The sequence below is a fragment of the Molossus molossus genome, unplaced genomic scaffold, assembly GCF_014108415.1.
Source record: "Molossus molossus isolate mMolMol1 unplaced genomic scaffold, mMolMol1.p scaffold_m16_p_1, whole genome shotgun sequence".
Lineage (NCBI taxonomy): Eukaryota > Metazoa > Chordata > Mammalia > Chiroptera > Molossidae > Molossus > Molossus molossus.
The window spans coordinates 245,600,542-245,628,176 of NW_023425344.1; the positions used below are offsets into that span (position 1 = coordinate 245,600,542).

General features: G+C 38.0%; 1 protein-coding gene across 8 annotated transcripts in view; it reads left to right on the plus strand.

Moving 5' to 3' along the window:
* The window catches only part of VRK1 (VRK serine/threonine kinase 1), a 67,869-nt gene that overhangs the window by 6,841 nt on the left and 33,393 nt on the right, over positions 1 to 27,635 (plus strand). For 4 of the 8 annotated variants that reach the window (XM_036270353.1, XM_036270368.1, XM_036270359.1 and 1 more), the window contains 5 exons: positions 1,774 to 1,879; positions 9,450 to 9,614; positions 15,021 to 15,076; positions 25,216 to 25,285; positions 26,170 to 26,257. In XM_036270353.1, the coding sequence (XP_036126246.1) occupies positions 9,455 to 9,614; positions 15,021 to 15,076; positions 25,216 to 25,285; positions 26,170 to 26,257 (374 nt within the window). In that variant the 5' untranslated portion in view covers positions 1,774 to 1,879; positions 9,450 to 9,454. Of the gene's footprint in view, positions 1 to 1,773; positions 1,880 to 4,305; positions 4,351 to 4,477; positions 4,596 to 9,449; positions 9,615 to 15,020; positions 15,077 to 25,215; positions 25,286 to 26,169; positions 26,258 to 27,635 lie in introns of those variants that run through there. The other 4 variants (XM_036270387.1, XM_036270390.1, XM_036270389.1 and 1 more) reach the window with 3 other exon arrangements.

Consider the following 27,635-nt stretch of genomic DNA (forward strand, 5'->3'; position numbering starts at 1 on the left):
AGTAGCTCCATTGTAGTAAACTGGTAGCTGTTTCTGCCTTGCCTGCTGCCGGTCTGTTTGATGCATTATGATCCTTTAAAAACACAAGTCAGAACATGACACTTCCCTGCTCAAAACCTCCCCATGACTTCCCATTTCACTGAGTGTTCAAGTCTGTGTTCTTACAATGGCCTGTGTGTTGGATGTGATCACCACGCGGTGCCCTTTTACATCTCTGATGTCAGCCAGTGTGCTGGCCTGGCTTATTCCCTGCCAGCTGTTCCAGCTTTCTTGCTGTTTCTGGAACAAGTGAGTCACGCTGTTGCCTCAGGGCCTTTGTACTTGCTGCTTCCTCATGTGGGATGCTCTTCCTCCAGATAGCTGCATAGCTAGCTTCCCTTACTTTATTCTCAGGTCTTCCTTTAAATGCCACTTTCTTATGAGGCTTTACCAGACCATTTTTTAAATTTCACACCCACCCTGCCCCCAACTCCCTGTCCCTACTTTATTATTTTTTTCCCTTAGCAATTTTTACCACTGGACATAGCACATATTTTTAATTTTTTAAAAATAGTTGTTTGTCTCTCCTAAATAAAATGTTAAACTCAGGGAAGGCAGAACTTTTTGTCTGATTTGTTCACTGCTTTATTCCCATCTTCTAGAACAGTCTGGCACAAAGTATGTGTTCAGTAAATATTTGATGAGCAAATGAATTAATGAAGCAGGCATTACAGATTGTAATGTAGAATTCCATGGGACTCAATATTATTTTTATTTTAAATTAAAAGGGTATAACATGGTGAAAGTTATGTTTCTTGTTAAAAAGTTGTAAACCATTCACTCTAGAATAGCACTACCAAATTATGTATATTTAAGTAAAAGGAGAATAGGGCTTAATCCTATCCTTTACTTTTAGGAATGGAATTTGATCCATTACAAACCCATTTCTACCCTAAGGTGACTTAGTGACAAAGGCACTTAATTTTGGGTTTGTATAAAGTTTATATAGTTCAGTTTATAGATGGAATGGATTCTGAGAATTAAGTAATACATTTTAGCAAGAACTATAAAAAAATGTAAAAACTGTGGTGAGAAATTGGTCAGTGGGAGAATGTTTGATTCAAGTGTTCAGAGTATGATTTTTATTTTGATTGAAGTATTATGAATTAAAATGCAAGTATAGTACCTGTTCCAAAAGAAGTGTGTTTATTCTTTTGCACAAGTCATAGTCCTTACAGTGGCGTCAGGGCTCACTCGATCTGTTGCTCCTTTGTCAGCTCTCTGAGTTCTCCTTTCCCTGGCTTACTCCACACCAGCCACACTGGCATCCTTACTCTTCTTTAGTTACCTGGCGTGCTCCTACCTTAGGATCTTTGCATTACTTATCCCTCTGCCTACAATATCTCGCCAACTTCCTCACCTCATTCCAGTCTTTGTTCAGATCTTACCTCTCAGTGAGGCCGACCATGACCACTCTGTTAATACTGCAAGCTATTCCTTGTCAACTTTCACTCTCTGTTCTCTCTCCCCCTTGACCTGCTTTATTTTATTAATTTTTCAGCGTAGTACCTACATTTTCCAAAATATTAGATCATTTATCCATTATGTTTATTTTTATTATCTGTGTCTTTCTGTTGGAGTATAAATGTCAAAGAGCAGGACCTCTGTTTTATTCCTTGAGGTATAACAAGGGTCTAAGAATAGTGCTTGGTACATGGCAGATTATCAATAAATATTTATTGTGTAAGTAAATGAACGAACACACCATTATTTGTCTTCTTCATATATTCACAGTTGATCTTCATTCATTACTGTGAAAACTAGTACATCAAAAAGTGGAACAGACGCCTTGAAAGAAGGAGCTGTTACTCATTGCTGTGTCTCCCCAGGTTTCTAGACTGTGAGTGGCCTAAACAATAGAATGGAACTGGATAGTATTGTATTGTGACAGCAAAGGAAGAGAAGGAGCAGTGATGGATGAGTGCTGCTGGGCAGGCAATGAGGTGGTGCAGAGTGTCAGTGGGCTTTTGTGCCTGTAGTGAGAGTAGTTAGAGTGGGCTCATGAAGGGAGAGTCCAGGTGGAGGGGCTATGGGGTGAGTGAAGAGGAAAGAAATGTTGGTAAGTATAGACAGTTATTAAGACATTGGGCATGGAGAGGGAGAAGATAGTTAGGATGATAGTGGAGGGGGGATTAAAAACATTTTTTTAAATTTATTTTTTATTGTTGACAGTATTACAGATGTCCCCAATTTCTCCTCCTTTCTCCCCTCCACCCAGCCCCTGCCCTACCCCAGGCCTTCACCACGCTATTGTCTGTGTCCATGGGCTATGCATATATACATATAAGTTCTTTGGTTAAAAAAAATGGGTAAGTCATGAGCATATTTAAAAGCCGATAGGAAGTATCTAGTTGAGGGAGATGTTGAGTATATGAGAGAAGGTTAATTTAGTAGTTTAAGTTTGGAGGAGGTCAGAGGAGGAGGGACACAAGGCAAAGAGGACCTGGTATTTGATAGAGGAGGATGGCTTTCCTAGATTGTGATGATAGGAGAGAAGGAAGACAGGATGGGTGCAAAGCTGGGCTTCACGTAGGGACAGGTGGTTTGAAAGTTTGAGTCTTGTAAGGTAAGGAATTCCCCCCTGAAACTTCTGTTTTGTTTTTTTCTCTGTAAACTAGGAGGTGAGTCATTTATTGAGAATTACGCGTTGGGAAGGTGGATTCTAGTTCTGAGGAGAATAAACAGGGCTTAACATAGACATTGTAGAAAGTGGGAAGAGATTTTAGTTGCTGGGCTTTTAAAAGGAGTGGCTACATCCACTGTAGTTGGGTGATGTTCATTAAGTGTAAAGTTAGATGTCTGGTACTTAAAGGGGAAAAAAACCTTAATTTTTTGCTGTTTAATTTTACACGTTTTTTGAATTCCAACCAAGTGTAGTGTATTATAAGACAGTTCTCTTTTCAGGGAGCTTATAAACTTAAAGGAAACATTTATCAAATGCAATAAGAGGTAAGAACAGTGCTGAAGCCAGAGGTCATATCCAGCTGAGGAGGACAGATATTTGGGTGTGGAAAGGTTTCAGTACATGTAGATGGGGGAGGGCAAGAAACAGCTTTGTACTGTGAAGAGGGATGATACGACTGTTGGTACCATGTTATGGAATGGTGAATACTGCAGTTTATGCAAAAATATCCTTGAATCCACGTGTCTAAGTACTTTAAAAACATCAGAGAAGCTTATGACCTTAAAGAAAACTACATGAAAATATATGACCCTCTCAACGGAATTTATGGACATACCTATTATAGGGAAAATTTATGACTAGGCATCCAGTGTGTAGCAAGCTTTACACAACATTGTCATTTTCCAGTTTGGCGTGATGCGTTCATAGAGCTCATTAAGTGTAAGTGGAATTGTTTAAATAATTCAAGCTTTTTCTCTCTTCAGCAGAAGAATAAAAAAGAAATTGTTCTAAATTTGAATCCAGGACTTGAAAAATGCCAGTTGTCCAAATACAGTACTATATTGTGATAAATATAGCTACTGAAATTTTTTAAATCTCTTCACAAAACTTTATTTTAATATTCATAGCAGAACTTTTTGGGAATGTTATCAGAAAAATAGGACCATTTTATTATCAGAGCTGACTATTAATTAGGATATTGTTTCAGATATAAAAGTTGATCTGCAACTGAAATTCTATTTGAATATGTATAGTTCCAAGCTTGCTTTGTGTATTTAATAACTTTAGTACCATAATCATCCTGTTTACAATTAAATTTTGGTGAATATGCTAATATGGAATATACCAGTGAGTGGTTTCAGCAAAGGGCAGCGCTGATTTGCATTTGGATGTGCTTTTCACTTGCATCTGCATTTCATTTCAAATGTCAGATTATGTAGTGGGTTATATATGATGGTAAACTTTTTCTTTGAAACATCTCTGTTGGATTGGTTATCATAGCAATGAATTTTCTTTGCTCCAAGTGGGCAGAAATTATGTGGAAAGATTTAATTTGGTTGAGGTTTGTGCCCTCTGGTGTATTCTTTAATAGATATCTTAATGTAGGTATTGGTTCATTATAAGAAGAAACCTATAAGGTACTAATGCAGTTGTTTAATTCAAATTAATATTTTAAGTTCTTTAGAGAATTCACTGACTTACTGAAGCAAATGCTATGGTTATGTTATTTATCATAGTTTCAGAGCAGGGACTTTTTTTTTTTTTTAAATTCTCACCCAAGGGTATTTTTCTGTTGATTTTCAGATAGAGTTATGGGGGCGGGACAGAAGAGAGAAAGAGAGTGAGAGATCCCGATTGGTTGCTCCTGCACGACCCCAACCAGGGCCGGGGATCGAACCACAACCAAGGTATGTGTCTTTGACCTGAATCGAACCCACGACTCTTCTGTTCTCAGGCCATCACTCTAACTGCTGAGCCAACTGGCCAGGGCTGGGACTTTGGGCTTTTAATAATTCTACTTTGTTTTCTTTTCAGAAATAACCTGAAAAGGAACAACGAGATTGAGAAACACAGATTTCATGTTCTCTAAAAACTAGGAAGCTTCTGTAACCCTGAACCAGAAAATAAAGAGGGTCTGCCAAATGCAGTGAAGGTCAGATAGGGGCATGGGAGGATGCTGAAAAGGGACTCTCGGGTCCGAGACATAGATCGCAGACAAAGGGGGCAGATCAGTGTTTTCCAAAGTAAGTGGCACACCCCGAGGGGCCCAGCCAATAAGCTGGAAGTAAAAGAATGAATGTGTGTTGGCAGGAAAAGGGCTCTAGGCACCTTTATGGTGTGATGAAAATGTTGCCTATGTCTTGATCCAGGTGGTTGTTGCTCAGGTTGTCAATTTATTGCTTCCCAACTCCAGATTCACCTTTCTTTGCTCTGTTTGTGATACTTGAGTTAGATCCTGTAAACATTTTTTCCTTTCCAGCACAATGTTAGGTTTTGTCTGTAGGGGGTGAGGGAGGGACACTGCAAGGCATAGTGGGAAAGACTTCTCTGTGTTGCAGTGTGCTTGGCTTTTTTTCCTTCTCTCTCTGAAGGTGTGGCCGCCAGCCAGGCTTACTCTCCATGATGTTCTTTAGCACCCCATTAGGCAGCTTCTTGCTCCCACAGTACCCCAATGGGCAGATTCCTGTGGACTCTGCCACCCAGTGGGCTGTAGCCACAGCTTATCCCATGAGAAGTTCCTTTTGTGTACTCTGCTTTAGCCTTGTGGGCAGTAACTGCTTCCTGCATTTGCTATACCTATTTCTTAGAGTTCTCTTTTACCCCTTTTAGTGGTTCACTACCTTTTACAAATTAATTATTATTATTATTATTTTTTGGTACGTGCCTCTAGCGGGAACTGAACCTGGGACTCTCTGGTCTGCAGGCCGACGCTCCAACCGCTGAGCCAAACTGGTCAGGGCATACAAATTAACAATTTTTAATGTTAAATTTTTCTGTTTAAGTTACATGTGTATTTTCTATCTCCTGACTGGACCCTGGCTGTTGTAACACTTAAGATTTGTGTAAATTACTGTGTAAATTTTACATAAATAAAAAAACGGTATAAATCACGAGCATACAACTTGATTACATTTTGTGAAGTGAACACACAGTTTAAGTACCACTCAGATTGGGATATAGAGCATTACCATATCCCCAGAAACTTTCCTCTGCCAGCTCTGAGTCATGTCCTCCCCCAAATGGCATCCCTGTTTGACTTCTGTCATCATGGATTAGTTCTGTCTGTTATTACACTTAACGTAAGTGAATCATGCAGCATGTTGTCTAGTGTCTAACTTCCTTTTCTAAACAATGTTTAGGAGGTTCATCCATTTTATTATATGTATTTTTCTGTTGATGGATATATTTAGTTTACTTGTGTTGGTATTATATAAGTTCCTTGAACACTGTGGGTGCCCTGAGGTGGCGAAAAACTGGATAATCATCTGGAAAAAGTTGTATTCCTGCCTTATATCTTATACCATTATAAGTGTGTAGACAAATCAGAATTTTATCAGCAAAATATGAAACCATAAAACAGCTAAAATAAACATGAGAGGTAATTGAAAAAGTAATTTGACTGGGCCAGGTCTAAGGATGATATAAAATCCAAAAGCTCAAAATAAACAATATTGAAAGACAGATGAATTGGGAAGAATATTTGCAATACAAAGAGCTAATTTCTTTAATATAATCTATAAGAAGTGCCTCTACATTAAAAAGCAAAAGACTACCAGTAGTTCACAGGAAATGAAGTACAGCTTTTACTTGGGGTCTTTTCTTTCTTCCTTTTTTTTTTTTATTAATCCTCACCTGAGGCTATTTGTCCTTTTATTTTTAGAGTAGAAGGGGGGGGGGGCATTGATGTGGGATAGACACATTGATTGGCTGCCTCCTGCACAGCCCTGACTGGGCTGGGGATTGAACCTGCAGCCCAGGTATGTGCCTTGACTGGGAATTGCACCCATGACCCTTTGGTCTGCAGGCCGAGGCTCTAACTGCTGAGCCAGGGCTCTTCCTTTTTTTGTTTGTGTGATTGGACAAGCTCATGGAATATGAAAATATTTTTAGTTTTGATCCCCTTTAGGAACAGTACATTTTTAATGTTTAAAACCATAAACTATTTACCAATACAGAACACCTTATCAACCAAATACAGGCTTACTGACTTAGAAGGTACTTTTATAACTACCACCCACATCAGGAAATAGAACTTTGCCAGCTATGTGCCCCATCTTAATCACAACTTTCTCATGCTTTTCCAGTGTAGCTTCTATCTTTTGCGGTAGTTGTTTCCTTTTCTTTATAGTCTTATCACTCAAATGTGCATCCCTAAACACCGTAGCTCAGATTTGCCTGATTTAGTTTTGTTTTACATATGCCATTTTTAAGTCTTTTTAAAAATTTATTTAATTTATTTTTGTTACAGATGTTTCTCCTTTCCCTGCCGTTGACACCCTCCTCCCGTTCCTGCCACTTCCCCCCAGCATTGTTGTCTGTGTCCATCGGTTATGCTTATATGCCTAAGTTCTGTGGTTTATCGCCCCCCTCCCGTCGCCTCCTCTGAGGTTTGTCAGTCTGAACCCTACTTCTATGTCTCTGGGTCTGTTTTGTTCATCACCTTATTTTGTTCATTATATTCCACAAATAAGTGAGATAATGTGATACTTGTCTTTCTGACTGGCTTATTTTGCTTAGCAGAATACTCTTTTAAATCTACTTTTGTGTGTTTGTTTTCCCCCATCTCTTCTTTTTTTCCTTTATTGAAGAAAATGGGATTCTGTGTACTGGGTTTCCACAGTTAGGATTGTGCAGATTGCTTTTCTGTGTTACAGTTTGTCACGTTGTTTGTTCTCTTCAGAGCCTGTGAATTGGTAGGCTTGATCAGATTCAGGGTCTATTTATTTTTTTATTTCTTTTTTGGCAACATTGCTTCATGGGAAGTGGTATGTTCTTTTTTCAGGAGGCATGTTATGCCTGGATATCTTATATTTTAATGTTTGTAGCTGTTAAGGCTCAGTGTCTGGATTCATTAATTAATCAGGAGGGACAAATGTTAACCCAAACTATTCTTAGTCATTTATTAGCTGAAATTTTTCTGTAAGGAGAAATTTCTCTTCACCTTCTATGGGTTACCAGTGGTACAATTTATATTAGAAGAAAGGATAAATGCTTGATTCTTGCCCTTTATTTACCACTTTTCAAAATTGAGTGGTTTTCTATTATCCTCTTGAGATGACCACTTAGCATTTTTTACTGTTACAAACTCTTGGATGTATTCATTTTATATGTTTTAATCCATTGTGGTTGTTATCTTTATTGACACAAATTGGCCCATCTTTGGTCAGTGGGAACATCTTTCAAGCTGACTCCTTAGACATATTTGACATAACTCTAGTAGTTTTTGATAGCTTCCTTGACATGTAGAAATACAGGTACTCCAAGTCTACATTGTGCATTCATTCACAGCTCCAGACCTGGAATTAGTCATTTCTCCAACCTGGTTTCTTTTAATAAGAAATGATGGTATTTCAAGAATACAATTTTGGTCCCAGGGATGCTCATTGCTACTGGGGTGGTTATTGTTTTCAAGCTTTTTTGTGAATGGAGTTAGTAAATACAAAGGTGTATGTGTGTGTGTGAATGGTTTTTGTAAAGATAAGATACCTTCTGAATTAAAAATATTTCCAAACATATAGCATTTAACCTTCTCCTGTCTTTCTGTATTCTCTTTCTTCCATATTTAAATCCTGATTTTTTTTTAAGGATACAAGGGGATGATAGAATTAAAATATCACATAATTACTCATTTGCATTATTCCACATTTGTGCATACAATAGCCTTAGTTAACAAAACCAAGTATCACCACCATATCATTACTGGATAATTACCTTTTTGCATATGTTCTCTGATTTTTCAAGTTGTACTACATCTGAATATAGCCATTATATATTCTGTTTTTTCCTTTATTGCCTTTGTTGAGTCTCAGTTTCTACAAATAAATATCTATTTACTGCTCACTGACATTTCCTATGTGAATCATTTTGGATATCTGAGGCTTGTTCTGTAGTAGATTCTTACTTCCTTTTTCTATGTTGATAACACTTTGAAATCTTTTTTAGAAAAAATTTTTGGTATGTGCCCCTAGCAGGAATTGAACCCAGGACTCTCTGGTCCACAGGCTGACGCTCCAACCACTGAGCTAAACCGGCCAGGGCACACTTTGAAATCTTTATACTTGAAATATAACTGAATATAAAGTCTTCTGTTTATGTTTTCTATCCTCAAGTCTTAAATACATTACCTTTTTTTTTTCTGGCATAAAGTGTTCCTGTCAGTGATGACGATCTGATTTTACTTTTTATATAAAATATATTTTTTGGCCTGAGTGCTCAGAGAATATTTTCTCTTACTGTTAAGTTCAGTAATTTCATTAAGTTCTGTCTTAGTGTTGGTCATCCTGGGTTGATTTTTGTAAAGTATGTGGTGTGACCTTTCATTTTGATCTTGACTTTTTTAACTTCAGAAAAAGCATTCCCTTTCCCCTCGTGTTAATTGTTTTGTGTTTTCAATATCTGCTGTGCTCTTATCACATCGGTATTGACCTTTATAAACACATTGCAGTATGATAAAGAGTGCATACTAATTGGATGCACCTTTCCCTGTCAACTTCATGGAGCATTTGTTGTTGTTGTTAAGTAGCATTTTTAGTCATAGATGATATTAGATCACTGGAACTTTAAAGTAAATATTTTCTTGAGAGTAATCGTATAGATCATTTTTATTTATTGTTTTCTCTCCAGAATTAAGAGATAATCCAGTAGGATTATAAATTAGAACAGATGTTAAGTTTTAGAGTTAGGAATTTGAATAGTATCTGTATTGCACAGCAGCTTTCGTTAATGGAAAATGTTTTGAGCACTTCTAGGATTATAATTCTGAGTGTTGCTTTGTTTTATATTTTAGTGAAAATGCCTCGTGTTAAAGCAGCTCAAGCTGAAAGACGGGGCCCTGCAAAGAGACGTCTTGCAGAACAATTTGCAGCGGGGGAGGTAATCACTGACTTGGCAAAAAAGGAATGGAAGCTAGGATTACCCATTGGCCAAGGTGGCTTTGGTTGTATATATCTTGGTAAGTGCATGACTACTTCTAATGAATTGTCAAGCCAAAGATTTATGTGCTTTCTTATCAAAATAGTTTCTCAGTTATGAGCTTTTACAGGATGTTTTTGATAATCTGTAATCAATTTAATATTGTATGATTGGACATAAATGCATCTCTGGCATAGGTGTGGAAAAGTGCATGGTTGATTTAGTTCCAGTAGAAAAAGAAGATAAAATACATGTAATATTGTAATTAGTGAGCATTGTGGCCTTAGATTTTTAAGGCATTTCTTATAATCTAAATTTTTTTTGAGATGCAAAGAAATTGATGTACATTTTTCCCCCTACCTCAACCTAATTAGGGTTTACTCCCTCTGTTTTGGTTTAATTTGACAATTTTCAGTTGTAGATTTTTTTCTCTTCCTATATAACCCTTATAGTCACCATTGTGGAATTAGGAGAATGGTATAGAAACTCAGATTAGGCCTAATTTAGTAGTATTATTTAGCATTTTCAAATGCTAAATTTGGAGGATCTATTGTGGAACTCTGAGATTCTGCAGGTTAACTAAATTGTTGATTTAAAAAATATTTTACCTGGTTACTTCTAAAACTGTCTGCTTTACCAAGAATATTATAGTAATACAGTACATTCATTTTTGCTTTTGATATTTCGCTACCTTTTCTGTGTTTTCATTCCACCTCTAATCTTGATTCAGTTAATCCATCATTTATTTATTTTATTTCTGCCTAGAGGTTAATAAAATTTTATTTTTAGTAGTGGAACTCCTTTTCTCTTTGAAGCGATATCTTTTTCAGAATACTGATATTATAGTGTAGATTAGCATCACATGGAAACCTGTTTCAACTGTAGATTCTCAGGTCCCACCCAGACCTGCCCATCAGAAACAGTAGAGGACCCATGCATGCTAAAGTGTGAGAACCCCTGACATAGATAAAAGAGCAGCTGCTCCTCCTCTCCCTCCTCCATGACCAGTGACTATAGTTGGTTAGCCAGTCTCTAGAGGTATTTTCATGACATGTAGCTTAAAAACCCTGCTTTACTATATTTAATAAATATAATTCCTCTAGGTCAGTGGGAAATAGGTATTGATTCTTTTTTTTTTTTTTTGTTAAACCTCACCTGAGAATATTTTTTCCATTGATTTTTAGCGAGAGTGGAAGGGAGTGTGGGGCAGGGGGAAGAGAGAGAGAGATCAACATCAATGTTAGAGAGCCACATCCCTTGGTTGCCTTTTGCATGTGCCTCAGTCGGGGCTTGGGATTGAACATGCAACTCAAATATGTGCCCTTGACTGGTAATCAGACCCATGACCCTTTGGTGCACAGGCTGATGCTCTAACTAGTGAGCCACACCAGCCAGGGTGATTCTTTAGTTTTGTTTAGAGCCAAACCCATTCCAGTGAACTAGGTTATCTGACTTAAGGTAGAGATTTTCATAAACAATGAAAGCTAAGTAGCTTTATTAGCCAGGCATATATTGTTTGACCTTGTAATTTAGACATGGTATGTTATTAAGTTGTCTCTTTGCAGAATGTATGGCTTAGAACATCCCATAGTAGGGATGGGAACTTATCCTCAAATAAGCAGGTTCTTAATTTTGCATTAGTTACATTGTTTTTGTAACCTTTGTCAAATTTGGAACTTGCTTTGTATGTGTGCTAGCTATTTATTCATATTTGTATTTAATGGTTTGAAAGATTTCTGTGATAAAACTTTACTATTCTAAAACTGGATTATCAACCTGAAGAAGAGGTTTGCTTTAATACTGCCTCCAGTTTCTGTCTCCACAAGTGCCATAGTGAAGATCATCAGCAATTTCTGCTCATGAATTAAACAGATTGCTTTTGAATTTTCTTTGGGTATTTTCTGCAGCATTTGGTACTGTAAAAATTGCTTCAACTGTCTTCATGACAACATACCTTCACCTCTGGTTTTCCTCATACTTCTGGATGTGCTTAGTCATTCTCATAGGTACTTCTGTGTTCCCCAGCTTTCCTTCTTTGGCTCACTTTTTATTCTGCATATTCTGAGTGATCTCATTCAGTCTCATGGCTTCTCTGACTGTCTCTTTACTGTTGATTTCCAAATCAGAGTCATCTTGCCAGTCCTCTTCTCAGAACCTTTTATCTATAGCCAGTGGCCTCATTCTCTTCCATTTTCTGATCCTCTCGTGATCAGGAGAGGATTGTCCGAATGAATGACATACCTCAAGCCAGACACTGGGAAGGCATTCTCAATTATTTCTTCAATAATACCCCTAGTACTTCATGTAGTTCTGTTGCTTTAACCGAGTGACTCCTCAGATCGATTCATTTCTCTCCACCTTTGCTGTTGCTACCTTATCAGTACCGGTCATTTTCATGTCTTGTCTGGATTCTCACTGTAGCAATGAAGCTTCTCTGTTCAGTCTTGTCCCCTTGCATTCCATTGTTCACATTTGTGGCTTAAGTGACCTAGGTTGCTAATCAGATCGTATGATCTTCCATTTAAACATCTTTAATGTCTCCCTGGTGTCCTTAGGATAAAGCGCCAAAGTTTTGAGAATGGCATACAAGACCCTGGTACAGTTCTGGTTCCAATGTAACTTTATCTTCATTCTTTTTATCCCCCAAATCTGTGCTTTAGTGGTAATGCTCTCCTTGCTTCTTGATCTTTATATGTGATTCTTGTGCTTCAGTTTTCCAAAGCTGAATTTAGGGCAGGCACTCTGTTTATGGTCCCCCTGTGTTAATCTTTTCATAGTATATTTCCATACTGCATTGAAATTTTCCTTCTTCCAGAATAAACATGTGCTTCTTGATGATGGGACAGCTCTTCTTCTTTTTTTTTATTATCCTGACCTGAGGACACTTTTCCATTTTTTATTCAGATAGAGCGGGAGGGAGAGAGAGGAAGAGAGAGAGAGAAACATCGACGTGAAAGGGACACATCGAGTGGCTGCCACCCGCATGACCCACCAGGGCCGGGGACAAACTGCAACCAAAGTACATGCCCTTAGCGGGAACTGAACCTGTGTCTCTACCGCAGGCCGACGCTCTAACCACTGAGCCAAACCGGCCAGGGCGGGACAGCTCTTCTTAATGGTGTTCCTAGTGCCTGGCATATTTTGCTCTACATAGTGTTTGAATGAATTATTGAGCCCCCCCCCCCTTTCCTCATTTGAATTGTACAGTATTATTACTATACTATCCTCTAAATGCTTATTTTAAAAAAATCTGACTGTGCCTTATTACTAATTCAGTAGCTAAGTGATGTTTCTTGGCTATTCCTTTTGCCCCTTAGCCAATTTTATAACTTGGTGTTTCTTCTTTAGACTGAAGTGTTCTAGCTGCTTCCCAGCTGGTTGGTTGGTGGTTTCTTGGTTTCCTTTGCCTGTCTCTCCTCATCTCTTCAACTTCTAATGTGAGAATGCCTTAGGGCTCATCCTAGGATTTCTTCTTTTCTTTCTACACTCACCTCCTAGGGGATCTCTTTCAATTTTATGGGCTTTAAGTGAATAGCATTCCTGGGTTGATGACACTCATTTATTTTTAACTTGCACCACTCTTCTGAAACTCAAGACATACAAGGTGGAGCAGAAGTAGCTTTATACTCGTAAGTACATAAAAACACAGAGTTTATTTTTGTATTATTAATTATTGTAGTATTTTCCATATGAACAACTGTAAACATACTTTTGCCCCACCCTGTATATCCACTGCCTATTTAACATCTTAACTTGAATATTTAATAAGCATCTTGTCTGGCTGGTGTGGCTCAGTGGTTGAGCGTCGACCCATGCACCAAGAGGTCACTAGTTCGATTCCTGGTCAGGATACATGCCCTGGTTGTGGTCAGATCCCCAGTGGGGGGCATGCAGGAGGCGACCAGTCAATGTTCTTTCTCATTGATGGTTCTATCTCTCTCCCTCTCACTAAAGTCAATAAAGGAAAAAAAAAGTTTTTTTTAAAAAATAAAAAAGTAAGCATCTCAAACTTGAGACAGCCCAAAGCACCAGCTCCTCTTGTGGCTCTCTCCATCTTAGCAAGTAGCAACTTCTTCTTTCCAGTTGCTCAGGCCAAAATCTCGAGTCATCCGTCCTTACCTTCTTTCTTCTGCCTAACCTCCGTATCCAATTCATCAATACATCCTGTTGGATCTTCTTTGAAAATATGTCCACAATCTTACCAGTTACCACCACCTTGTCTGCTGCCACTCGGGTTCAGGCCCCTGCCATCCCTCACCCAGAGCACAGCTAGCCCTGCCTTGCCCTCTGCACTCCATTCTCCACACAGCATCCTGAAGAGTTCTTTAAAAGGCAGAGTCTGATCCTGCCAGTCCTCTTCTCAGAAACTTCCAGTGGCTCTCCATCTTGTTCATAGAGGGACTGCTTTATGTCATCTATTAAGCGCATTGTGATTGCTCCCAGCTTCTTTTCTGGTCTGTCCCCTGTTGCTTTCTTTCCCCTCACTCATTCTTCTACAGCTACTTTGGCCTCTTTGCTTTCCTCAAACACGTCAGAGGCTCCACATCAGGCCCGGGTGCTGGTTGGCCCAGAATGGTCTTCACCCAGACATTTACGTGGCTCCTTCCCTCACTGAGTCCAACCTCTGCTCCACTGACACCTTGTCAGTGAGGTTTCTCTTCCTATTCTTGCAACATTGCCTGCCTTCCTTTCCTCTTAGTTTTCCCCTGTAGCACTGTCACCATCAAACATAGTTTATATTTTACTTGTCTCTCTCCTACCACCGAAGTGTTAAGCTTCATAAGAGTAGGGATTATTTTTTCTTGTTCACTGCTAAATCAGTTTCTTAGAAACTTGCATATACTAGGTACTTGGTAAAAATATTTGTTTAATGAATACGGGCAACCTTATATTTCTAACTCAATGTTCTAGGGCAACTGTACATCTTTATTTGCATGAAATAAATTATTCTGGATGACAGTTCAGAGTTCTGGTGCCAACATCCTGAGTCTAAATGAGTTTCTTTCCCCCCCAAACTAGTGCTCTTTGAAACTTTACCTCCCTCTTTTCTTACTCCTACTTAAAAGGATTCCCTAGTTTATTAAATTTAAGAAATTGCATCTTTTATTGTCTTGGGAATTTACAACATACATGAGCATATCAGAGGCCATACATACTTTTGAATTAAAGGTTTAACTTAGAGTTTTTCATACTTAATTGATCATATTGAAGATACCAGCCATTGTAAGATACATTCCAGTTTCAGACATGCTCAAACATGAAAAAAAATTATCTTGTAGTTGATGATATGTATTGTAATGATATGTTGAAACACATTTGGGAACAGAAATTTATTCTATCAAGGGGCTATTGATAATACAGACCTAAATGTTAATAAAGGGTAGTAACAGGCTATAATGATGCTACTTCTTGTTCTGATATTACGTATGTCACTTTTTTCAAACAGCCGATAAGAATTCTTCAAAATCAGTGGGCAGTGATGCACCCTATGTTGTGAAAGTGGTAAGGAAATATTTTTGTTGTTGTTGATTTAGTACAGTACTGTATTTATTTTGTAAAACATCTTCTTTGATAACTGGAATTAAACCATAACGTATTAAATTTTTAATATATATATTTAATGAGACATAAAAGTAGCTTAATAGTTTTAAATAATCTGAGTTCAAAAAATCCCTCTCCTGTCTTTAGAATTAGAGTGACACTAGTATTTGGGGAAAAATGAACGACATCATAGAGGTATGCAGATATGGAATAAACATATTTAGCTCTTTTTATTTTAGCTATATTTACAGTAGATGAGATGCTTTTTATATTTATATCCTATAAGACTATACTACCTTAATGAAATTTTCTGTATTTTATCTTGCATTTACTTCTATTTGGTAAATTATTTTTGTGTATTTCTAATTTTCTTCCTTCCCCTTCTATTTTAGTAAATTTAGTTATTCAGTTGTAATCACTTTAAACCTTCTTTTTGGTATACGAATGTTGAAATTAGTTTATAATGAGTAAAGGTCGACATCACTCCATCTGACATAAGTGTACTTGAATAACCAAGACAGTTTATATATTGGTGCACTAAAAGACATTTTAAATACTTTTTTTGTTATCAATATAATATGTTTTTATATATTTTTTGCTCATCATTTATTTTTATTTTATTTGTTTTTATCCTCACCCGAGGACATTTTTTTGCATTTATCTTCAGACAGAGTGGGGGGTGGGAGTGAAACATCAGTGTGAGAGAGACATATCGACTGGTTGTTACCCATATGACCCCAACTGGGGCCAGGGACAAGCTGCAACCGAGGTACGTGCCCTTAGCGGGAACTGAACCTGGGACTCTGATTTGCCGGCCGATGCTCTAACTGCCGAGCAAAACTGGCCAGAGCTGCTCACCAACGTTTATAACTCCCCTCTCTCAAAGTTCTTTCAGACATGTATAGGACATGCTTTTGTTACATAGGTAACAGTATCTGTTATTTGACTAAATAACCTAGGATATTCCCCATCCCTCAACCCCCCCCTTTTTTTTGTGCTGAAGGATACAGAATTCTGGAGTTTAATTATCCCATGTTTTTTTTGTTTTGGTTTGTTTTATTTTACTCTCTTTTCAAAAGGAACGTACTTGATTCCTTATGAGTTAACTTTTTGGACCTGAATTGTATTAGTGATTGTTTTGAACATTTTAAAATTCAGACATAGTTTTTACAAGGAAATATGTAGATATTGAACTTTGAATGTTTTTGACAAGTACATTTACCTCTGTAATCCCCATCCCTATTAGAATATTGCCATCATGCCCAAAAGATTCCTTGCATCTTTTTGTGGTTTAACCCCTATTTCCCACATCTTTGGAAGCAGCTACTTCTCTGAAGTTGTTTTCTGCTATGGGTTAGTTGTTCCTGTTCTAGAATATCATATAAATTGTACTATGCAATGTGTACTGTTTTGTCTCTGACTTCTAATGCTCAGCACAGTGTTTTAAAGGTTCATCCATATTATTGGTGTATTAGTTGCTTGTTCAGTCTTACTGCTCAGTAATGTTATATTGAATAGACATAGTTTGCTTTGTTTCCTGTTGGTAGAAATTGGGATTGTTTCCAGTGTTTGTCTATTATGAATAAAGCTTCTATAAACATTCTTGTCTAAGTGTTTTTATGGATACAGGTTTTTATTTGTTTTAGGTAAATACCTAGAAGTAGAATTGCTGGTTTATAGGGAAGGTGTATATTTAAATCTATGAGAAAGTACCAGACAGATTTCCAGAGTTGTTGTGTCACCTTACACAGCCACAGCATGTATTTGAGTTCTGGGTGCCCCACATCCTCATCAACAATCTTTGGGTTGGTTGGTTGGTTATTGAGCCATGATGTTGGGAGTGTAGTAGTGTCTCTAGGTTTCCGTTTATATTTACTTGATCACTTATTTTTAGCACTTTTTCATTGTGCATATTAGCCAGTCATACATTTTCCTTTGTGGAGTGCCTCTAAGTCTTTTGACACACCTCCATTCCTACTTTTTTTAAAAAAAATAACAAGTTGTTTAGCTTTTATTATTTATTTATTTTTAATCCTCACCTGAGAATATTTTTCCATTGATTGTTTTAGATAGAAGTATAAGGGAAGGAGGGAGAGAGAAATATCAATGTTGAGAGAGACACATCAAGTGGTTGCCTCCAGCACGATCCTAGCTGGGGCTGGGATTGAACCTGCAACCTAGGTACTGCCCTTGACTGGGAATGGAACCTGAGACCCTTTGGTCCATGGACCGATGCTTTAACCACTGACCCAAACTGGCCTGGGCAAGATTGTTTGCTTTTAAAATTGAGTAGTAAGAAAAGTGTTCTGGATACAAGTCCTTTTTCAGATATATGTGTTGTAAATATTTTCTCCCACTCTGTACTTTGGCGATTTATTTTCTTCATGCTTTTTTTCTATTGAGATGGGTCATAGGATTTTTATCCTTTATTCTGTTAATGTGGCAATTATATTGATTGAAATGTGAGCGTTGAACTAACTTTATATTAACATGCTCCACTTAGGTATGGTGTATTATGCTTTTTACATAATACTGGAATTGACTTGCTAATAGTTTGTTAAGGATTTTTATTTGTTCATAAGGGATACTGGTCTCTAGTTTTTTCCCATGCTATTTCTAAATTTAAAAAATTCTAATCTCCTTGTATGGTTTTGGTGTCAAGGTTGTTGGAACAATGCATTTGGTCTCCCCCTTTTTCCCCGCTGTGTCTTCAGTCTCTTTCTCTTTACTCCTGGTGCCTTTGAAGAAAGCCGGGGCTGTCGTGGGCTCACTTTGTTTTCTAGCTGTTACAGGTCACTCTTCTGCCTGTTTTATCTAGTGTGTGAAAATAGTAGTTTCCTATATTTGTCCAATGTTTTATTTGCTTACAATGGGAGGGCTAATTGGGTCCCAGTTACTTAGTCATGTCTGTAAGTGGCAATGAAGTGACCTGCACGGAAGTGGTCAGTGGAGTGCTTCCCTGCCATTCTGCTTTTCTTCATGCCGCTTCATTGGGTTTTCCTTCTGTCATGTTTGTACAATAATATTCCTTTTGAAATAATCAGTTTGTTGATATATCAGAGGAACAAAAGTTCTTACTATTAAATTAGGTCATTTGCATGGAATTGCAGAATATTATCTGCATTTGTCTTTTATACAACTAATTAAACCATTGAAATTGATGGGTAAGATTAGTTTCTTCTTTGGATCTTTAAAAAGTTTCCATTGTGAGCCCGGCTGGTGTGGCTTAGTGGTTGAGCATCGACCCATGCACCAAGAGGTCCTCGAGGTTCGATTCCCGGTCAGGGCACATGCCCAGGTTGTGGGCCTGATCCCCAGTGAGGGGCATGCAGGAAGCAGCCAATCAGTATTCTCTCTCATTGATGTTTGTGTCTTGAGACCCTCTCTCTTCCTCTCTAAAAATCAATAAAGAAAGAAAAAAAATAAAATTTTTTCATTGTGAGAAGAAAGCAAGTTAAAAAACATGGTTACTTCTGACTGCTTAGCAGTTGGTTAACCTGCACAGCTGTCTCCAGGTCTAGGAAGGGAGTGTGCCAGTGCCAAGCTTGTGGGGGGTGGAGGTGGGAGGCAGGACTGGTGTAGAGCCATGTCTTTCTTCTTCCGCAAAACCCGAGCTTCTTTAGAACCCGGGCTTCTTTAAATTGTGTTTTGTTTTAGAATTATGATCCTCTTCTTTATTATGAGTAATTCTAAGTATTTTAGTTGTGATTCAGTGTAACTTCACTTTTACTACCTTTTCACCTCCTTTTTACCTTGAGTTATGAAAAATGTGTGGTGACAAGTATTGCCTAACTGCTTAAGGGAGCAAATTACCTTACGTTTCTAAGTTTAAAGCTATCTGTTATTAAACCTGGTTCAGTGTTCTGCCTCTCCTGTCTGCTAATTTACTTCTGTTTCTTTTAGCCTGTATTATTCCTCTTTGTAATTAGGACAGTGATAAATATTCAGTTGATTTCTCTTGTGCAGTTAATATTTCAGTAACATTTTCAATGTCATAGTTTGTGATCCTGGAAGAATGCCATAAACAAAATAATATTACTGACTTTCTCTTTACTCTCTAAGGGAGAGTTTCGTAATTGCAGTTTGCTGGTTTATTCCGACACCTGTCTTTTCTGAACTCCTTTAAACTCCTGTTGCACTCATTTTATTTCCATTTATTTTACAATTTCACATGCTAATATCTTTCTCGTGCCAGTAATTGTTTTTAGTTTTTTATGTGTTTATTTTGTCTCCCTAACTACATTTTAAGTTATTTTGTGATAAGGACCTTGTTTAAAACGTTGTTTTCTTTAAACTGCCCTTAAATGCCTATTTTATTCTCTTGAAAACATTTTAGCTATAATTCCTACCACCTTTTAACTTCTTCATGCCACCCACTTGCATTTTTTGTGCCTTTAGAGTAGACTTATTTATAATTTGCCTTTAGTTGTTGATATGCTGTGCCAGAACTCTTGTCCATCACTATTCTGTAATTGTTTTGTTTTCATAGCTTTATAATATTAAAAGTTGAAATGGTTCAAAATATAAACATATAAAATGAGTATTAGATCTTTTCATTATTAAAATCTGAACTACTTATGAACATTTGCCATATTAAACATTAAGGGCTATTAAAAATCATGTTTTCAAAGATTACTATTTCGGGAAATTTTATAATTACTAAATAAAAGGCAAGATACAAAATTATAGTATAGAGGAAGTTTTAAAATTAGCTATGTATGTGAAGAAAATCTATCAAAATATTTCCAGGTTTTCTAAAATGAGCACATATTTTATCTTTAGAGAAAAAAAAGAATCTCACCAAATGTTAAATAATCAAAAGCAAATTGCTTATTAATGTGACATTAAACTTAATAATATGATAGCATATCAAACTATGGTTCTCACCTCGGCTTGTACAGTGTAATCAGAATCTCTGGATGCATGGCCCGGTGAGTACAGCTCCTAGAGGATGCTTGTGTGCCTCAAGATTGAGAACCACTGGCACACAGAGCACCTTAAGTATGTCCAGTGGAACCATGTGTGCATGCTCATGTTCATCTTTGTTTGGGGATATGTATATATATATAGCTCTATATTAATCCTCATCCAAGGACATGGTTAGAGAGAGGAAGGGAGAATGAGAGAGAGAGGTTGAGAGAGACAGAGAGGGAGAAACATCGATGTGAGGGATGTGTCCTTCCATACGTGCCCCAGTAATTTGTGATCGAACCTGCAACCCAGGCATGTGCCCTGACCAGGAATTGAACTGACAGCCTTTCAGTGCACAGGACAGTGCTCGACCAACTGAATGAGTCTGGCTGGGTGGGGACCCTTCTATCGAGTAGGGCATGCAGGCTCCTGTGCTTCTGTAGGGTTCCCGCCTTCACATGGGAGACTCCTCCAGAACTGTGGTTTCTGCTAATGTGGGTGTAGCTGCGTATGAAAGAGCTCCAGATAGTTAACCCCACATTTTTACAGTTGGCTTTGAAATGGAGTTAAGACATACATGTTCAAGATAGATGTTTAGGTAAATGCTAAATATATTTTCTCTCCTACCAAATGAGTGTGTTTGGTTTTGTTTAGGGTCTTAATCCTTATTGATTTATGGGAGCAGGCTTGGAGTCATCGTGCTGGGTCACCAGAGATGGTAAACTTGTATCTCTGATTCAAGATAACTGAGAGACACTGTCTCCTTTTTATTTCAGGAAAGTAAATGTGCTGAGAGAAATGGTAAATTGATAATAAGTTGCATAATGCATGGAGAAAAAATGATCTTTTGTGATTTCTTTTTAACAGACTTTATAATAATTCTTTCCATTACACTCCTCCTTTGCAGTCATGTCAGTGAGCTAATAGAGAACTGGAGGTAAAGGTCAGGCCTTTGGATCTTTGGTCCAACAAACAGTTCTTTTTATCATGATCACTTTCCAGTATGAACTGATACAAACCGGCATTTCCAAGTTCTGTGAAAAAAAGTTTGCAGACTGATGTTTAAGTTCCCTCACTGATATGAGAAGTGACCCGAATTTTCAATTAATATATCACAATTTTTTGGTAGGAAGGAGAAACTTTCTGCAGCTTCATTTTTAAATGGCAGCCAGTTGCTTTTAGATGGTGCCACTAAAATATATCACATTTTAATTTTTTTCTGTTGTCATCTTCATTTTGACACTTAAAAGTCTTAAAGAAACGTTTAGTGATATGCTAGTTAAAATGTCAGTTCCGATTTTTTTTTTCGTAAATCTTGGCTATTATAGAGTTGGCAAAGTATTTTAGATTTGAAATATGTTAATAAAATTTTAGTTATGAGTTAAGGTAGTTTCTTCAACAGAAATAGCTAGCTTTGGCTTGAGTGCAATGCCCAGGAAGTAGCTCCTTTATTTTTTATAATGGAATCTACTGGATTAGAAAAGTATGAAATGAGCCCTGGCCAGTTTGGCTCAGCTGTTAGAGCGTTGGTCCCAGACCAAAGAGTCTTGGGTTCGATTGTGGTCAAGGGCATGTATCTCGGTTGCTGTCGGTCCCCGGCCCTGGTGGGGGTCGTGCAGGAGACTGCCAGTCGATGTGTCTCATGTCGATGTTTCTCTCCTTCTCTCTCCCTCTCTTTCACTCTATCTGAAGATAAAGAGAAAAATATCCTCGGGTGAGGATTCAAAAGCAAAAGAAAAGTATGAAATGAGCTCAGAGAGCTTTCATTGTGGTGAGGCTTTCATTATGATAGCCTGATTTATATAGGTTGATTCTTGTTATTATCAGTTTAATAAATTACTGCTTGAAGGAACACCTTAAATTAAAGTTGATATGAGATAGGTTGAAATTGAATAAATCAGAATTTTATACTGATGTGTAACAAGCTGGGATTTATCTTAGGAAAACTCCTTTCAAACATGAGTTATATTAATGAGCTATTCTAAAAATTAGCCTTTGGAAAGTAACTTTACCAAAATTCCTCCTTTTGAATTTCCATTTCTTTCTTCATTTCCTACACTGAGCCTCTTATTCCTGCTGAAGGCCTGTTCTCAGCCATGAACTCTGAACAGGCACACGTCTGTCCAGCTACCATTACTGCTAGGAAATGAGCCGCACGTCCCGGTGACCCTTGAGGTGCTGCGTCTGAAAATCAGGGAGTTAGCACTCACACGTTAGTATATTGGTTAGATGATATGTCAAGCCCTTGTATACCATTCATTTTCTTCCAAGGGTGGACTGAAACAGTATACTGACCCATAACACATGAGGCAAGCTTAGTTCGGTTCTGATCCAGGTGTCGTCTATTTTGCCTCTTTGCTGTTGAATGCTCAGTGTTAACTAGGCCTTGCCTGACTCTGCAGATTGGCCTAGTAGTTTTCTGTAAGTACTATAACTAGTAGTTTTCTGTAAGTACTATAACTAGTAGTTTTCTGTAAGTACTATAACTTGGATTCTGATTTTCCTGAAGTACAAGAAAGATGAGTTATTAGAACTGTGCATATACTAGAGTGGTTTGATTTAAACCTCAAGGAGCAAAATTAATGCCTATGACAGTGAGAGTATCTTGAGTGAAAAACAGAAAGAACATATTTTAAGTATTTGCAAAATGCATCGCCAAAAACTGTGTATTTTCACAAATATTCTCTCAGGTAAGGTAATGGCCTCATTTATTACCTCTGTTCTACTGACCCTTGAACTCGAGCTACATAGATATTCTGTCCAAAATAACTTTTCTCCATACTTCCTAAAAGAAAAGCAATTCTAAAAATCGTTTAGAAATGTTAGCTTCCTCAGTTGAAGTTTTCACTGCTTTTCAAAAATTGTCTCAGATTCTCAATAAACAGGATAAGACCAATACAGAATATCAAACACTAAATAAATACTAACCAATTTTTTTTTCCTCGTTAATCCTCACCTGAGGATATTTTTCCATTGATTCTTAGATAGAGTGGGAGGGAGGGGGGGGGGGGGAGAGAGAGAGAGAGAGAGAAAGAAAGATCTATGTGAGAGAGACATGTTGATTGATTGCCTCCTGCTCGACCTCGACATGGGCTAGGGATTGAACCTTTGACCCAGGTTGTGCCCTTAAATGGGAATCAAACCTGAGACTCTTTGGTCCTTGGGCTGATGATGCTCTAACCACTGAGCAAAACCGGCCAGGGCAAGCCTAACCAATTTAAATCAGACAAAATGTTCTATTTTTAAAGTCCACAGAATTATAAGATGACTCTTCTATATTTATTTAATGGTGCAAAACTTTCGACAGGCTGCTATTTCTTGCTTATCAAATACCGATTTTTGAGTACATGCCTCTTTACAAATAATTTTAATTGTTAATGTCCCTTAAAATGTGAAATATGGTGTTACCTCAAAAAAATTAAAAATTGATCTTCCATTTGACCCAGTGATCCCACTTCTAGGAATATACCCTAAGAAGCATAAAACACCAATCAGAAAGAATATATGTACCCCCATGTTTGTAGCAGCACTATTTACAATCGCTAAGATCTGGAAACAGCCCAAGTGTCCATCAGTAGACGAATGGATCAAAAAGCAGTGGTACATATACACAATGGAGTACTATGCAGCTGTAAGAAAGAAAGATCTCTTATCCTTTGAGACTACATGGAGGGACCTTGAAAGTATCATCCTAAGTGAAACAAGCCAAACAGAGAAAGACAAGTTACATATGATCTCACTTATTTGTGGAATATAATGAACATAACAGTCTGAGGAATGGGGTAGAGTCCCAGAGACGCGGAAGCGGGGTACAGACTGACAATCCCCTAAAGAGGGGGGTGGTGGGGGAGAGATAAACCACAGAACTTATACGCATGTATGCATGAACAGTGGACATGGACAACAATCTGGGGAAAGGGCAGGGAGGGAGGGGGAGGGGGGAATCAGTGAGGGGGGAAGGAGAAACATCTGTAACAAAAATTAATTAATAAAAATAATATTTAAAAAAATGTGAAATAAATATAGTCCAGTAAAATTGGTGGGAAACAATTGTTAACCCCATTTTCCTCTTGATTTTATTTATTTATTTTTTCTTTCAATTTTTTTTTTTTTTTATCCTCACCCGAGGACATTTTTCCATTTTTTGTTCAGGTAGAGTGGGGGGGAGAGAGAGGAACAGAGAGAGAGAGAGAGAAACATCGATGTGAAAGGAACACATCGAGTGGCTGCCACCCGCACGACCAACCAGGGCCGGGGACAAACTGCAACTGAGGTACGCGCCCTTAGCGGGAACCGAACCCTGGTCTCTCAGGACCGCAGGCCGACGCTCTAACCGCTGAGCCAAACCGGCCAGGGCTCAATTTTTTTTTTTAAATCTTCCTTCAAGTATATGTTTTTATTGATTTTGGACAGAGAGAAAGTGGGGGCAGAGAGAGAAACATTGGTGTGAGAGAGAAACATCAGTCATTTGTTTCCTAAACCCACCGCCAAGGGGGATCAAACCCACAGCCTAGGTATGTGCCCCGACTGGGAATCGAACTCACAACTTTTTGGTGTATGGGGTGACGCTCCAATTGACTGAGCCACCTGGCTAGGGCTCCTCTTGATTTTATGTTATCACATGTGAATGAGTGTCAGAAAGGAGAAGCTGCAGTTAGTGGCCAGTGTGTGCTTGCTCTGTGGTTTCAGCATATTCTTCATGGTAAGATGGGCTCTGCCAGTCCGATAAACTATATGACTGCCATGAGAAACATGAAAGGAATGGGATTTTGTCACTAATTGGTTAAATCAAGTGTTGACATTTTATTACGTCTCAGAAATATCTTGCAGCCTGGTGAAAAGAGTTAACATGGTTGCTTATCTTTTCTTAAAGGAAAGCTCAATTAAGATAAAAATAAGTTTAAAAATTTTTCCTTAAACTTTTGCAAAGACTGAGCCATATGTCTAATTTTTATAATTTATCACTTATAGAATTAGAATTGGAGAGAAATATAATACTTAAAGACTGTTCTGAGAATACTTGAAACATTTCTAAAGAGTTTGACTTAAACATAGTTATAACTATGTTAAGTGTCAAAACTACATTGTTTGATACGAAAAATTGATTTGTTAGTATTTTTTGAAGATTCGCTGAAAATAACTCAGTGATTTTACCGACTGCTATTACTAACTAATGCCTGTGTTTCAAGGAACCCAGTGACAACGGACCTCTTTTTACTGAATTAAAGTTCTACCAGCGAGCTGCCAAACCAGAGCAAAGTAAGAAATACAGTACACATGTTTACACTTTTAACACGACCATCGCTTGTTTTTATTTAAGCCAAGATAAGAGCATTGCATCTTACATTATGATTCTTTATTTTTTTTACTTTATAAATATGCTCTATTTAAATGAGATTTGTTTGAAAGAATTCTGATATCTTAATGTTGTAAGATTTTATCTGTGTTGATATATAGAATAAAGTTAGTAATTATTTATAATTTAGGAAATGTTAAAAATTGAAAAATAACCCTAATCCATAAGTATAGCTCAAGGACCTTCAAATCTTTTTGGCTGTTTTTTTGAACTCTGAGAACATAACCAGTGGTGGGGTTTGTGGTGTCATAATTGATGAAGCAGAACCAGACACTATCAGGGTAAAGAAAAGGGCTTCTTCTAGCTACTCTGGACCCTCCCCTCTCCTGTCCCAGGAAGCCAGGGGGTCTCCTGGTAGGTGGTACAGACTTGACAAGCTCCAGAGGCCTCCGTGGCTCCCAGAGCTGTACTTCCTGTTGAGGAGTTTTAGAGTGAGCTATAAAACGTTTAGATTGGGGTGAGAAAAGCCTTTCTGTGGAAGCAAGTAAACATTACATAATTAGGGATATTAATTGCAATCACAGTACTGTGGTTTGATTGTTTAAGAATTTTTTTTGCAGATTTTTTATTGTTAAGACAATGTTTAGGGCAGGAAAACAAAATATTGTGGGTTATTAAAAATGTTTTGAATTGCTTTTTATTTGTGGGTCATAAAGTACTGTTTACTTCCTTTTTTATGAATAAATAAAAGTGAAATCTTACGTGTATAAGTACGTTTTGCTGTTAATAATTTAAAAGATTATTTGTGTCTAACAATTGAAATCACAAGCATCTGTTTTAATTTTAGTTCGGAAATGGATTCATACCCATAAACTGAAGTACTTGGGTGTTCCTAAATATTGGGGGTCTGGTCTACATAATAAAAATGGAAAAAGGTAAAAATATACATGTTTTGTTTTTCTCTTCTATTTTTTGAGCATTCACTGTGCAGTTGGTTTGGTGAAGAATGATACTCTGAGCACCTACAGTACTGCTCGGCCTTCCTCTGGGCTGTGCAGAGTGTGTGCGAGAGGCCAGCACGATGTTATGGCGGCCCCCTGCTTTCCATAGCCACAGATGGCCATGCCCTGTCCGAAGGGGGCGCCTCTCTTCCGGAGGCTTGTGCAGAGTGGTAACAGCTCCCTGGAACCCAGATGACAAGTAGGAACAAACCCAAATGTGCCTTGTATTTTTTTGGTCTTTAAAAACAAACAAACAAACAAAAAACTCCATGTCTTTTATGTAAAAGGGAATCCCTTTAATTTGGTATTTCATGTTAGATACATACTATGCCCACTGTAGAGTCTTGCTTTTTATGAGATTTCAGACTGGCTGGTGAGAAAAAACGAACATGAAACAAATATGAAACAGAACAGTAAAGCGCTAAATTGTGTGGTTCTGACTCTTAGGGGTCTTAGGACTTAGGAGTCAGGGAATGGAGAGGCATCGCGGAGCTGGAGGAGACCTCCAGCAGCTTCACGCATAACGAGTACTTGAAACATTCGCATGGCACTTCCTGGAGTAAGGCTGGAGTAAGGCTGGAGTAAGGCTGGAGGCCACGTTTGAGGAATAGATTTAGTTTGGAAGGGTTTTGAATGCTTTCAGCTGCAAATAAAGGAAACTTTGACTCTTCTCTTTTAAGGAATTATCAAGGTTCCATTTTCTTGCCTGTTTGTCCTTCTCATCCTGGCTTTGCTCCCTGTTGTGTGGTTGCAGGGTGGCTGCCGCATTTCTAGGCTTCATATACAGACAGTACCCCATAGCCGAAAACGGTAACGTTTCTTGTGAGCTTCACTTTCCTGGCCAGGAAACCCTCCTTGGGAGTCTTGTGGCAGATTGCCTGTCATGTTTTCTTGGTCAGATTCTCATCAGTGTGCCTAGTTAAACCAGTCACTGGCATGGGCAAGGTGGTCACACTGGTTTGCGTGGGGAAGCACTTGGCTGTGTGGAAGGGATGGAATGCCTGAACCAAACTGGTGCTCTGGTAGAAAAGATGGAGTGCAGAGGTTGTCGATGGGTGGGGGCCTGTGTTGTTTCCTTGCAAGGTCTGATTCTGGAATCACACATCTCTTAGGGAATGTGGGAGGCCCTGCAATGCTAGGTAACATTTTGTTACATATGATTTTGCTGGAACAAGAGTCTGTATTTTTATGCAATTTTCTGGAGAAATGGTATAGATCAAGGATTGATTAAGTAAGTTAAGAGCAAAGATTCTAGAGTCAGACTGCCTGGTTTTAAATCTCTGTTTGGCTCCTTAAAATGTGTGTGAATGGG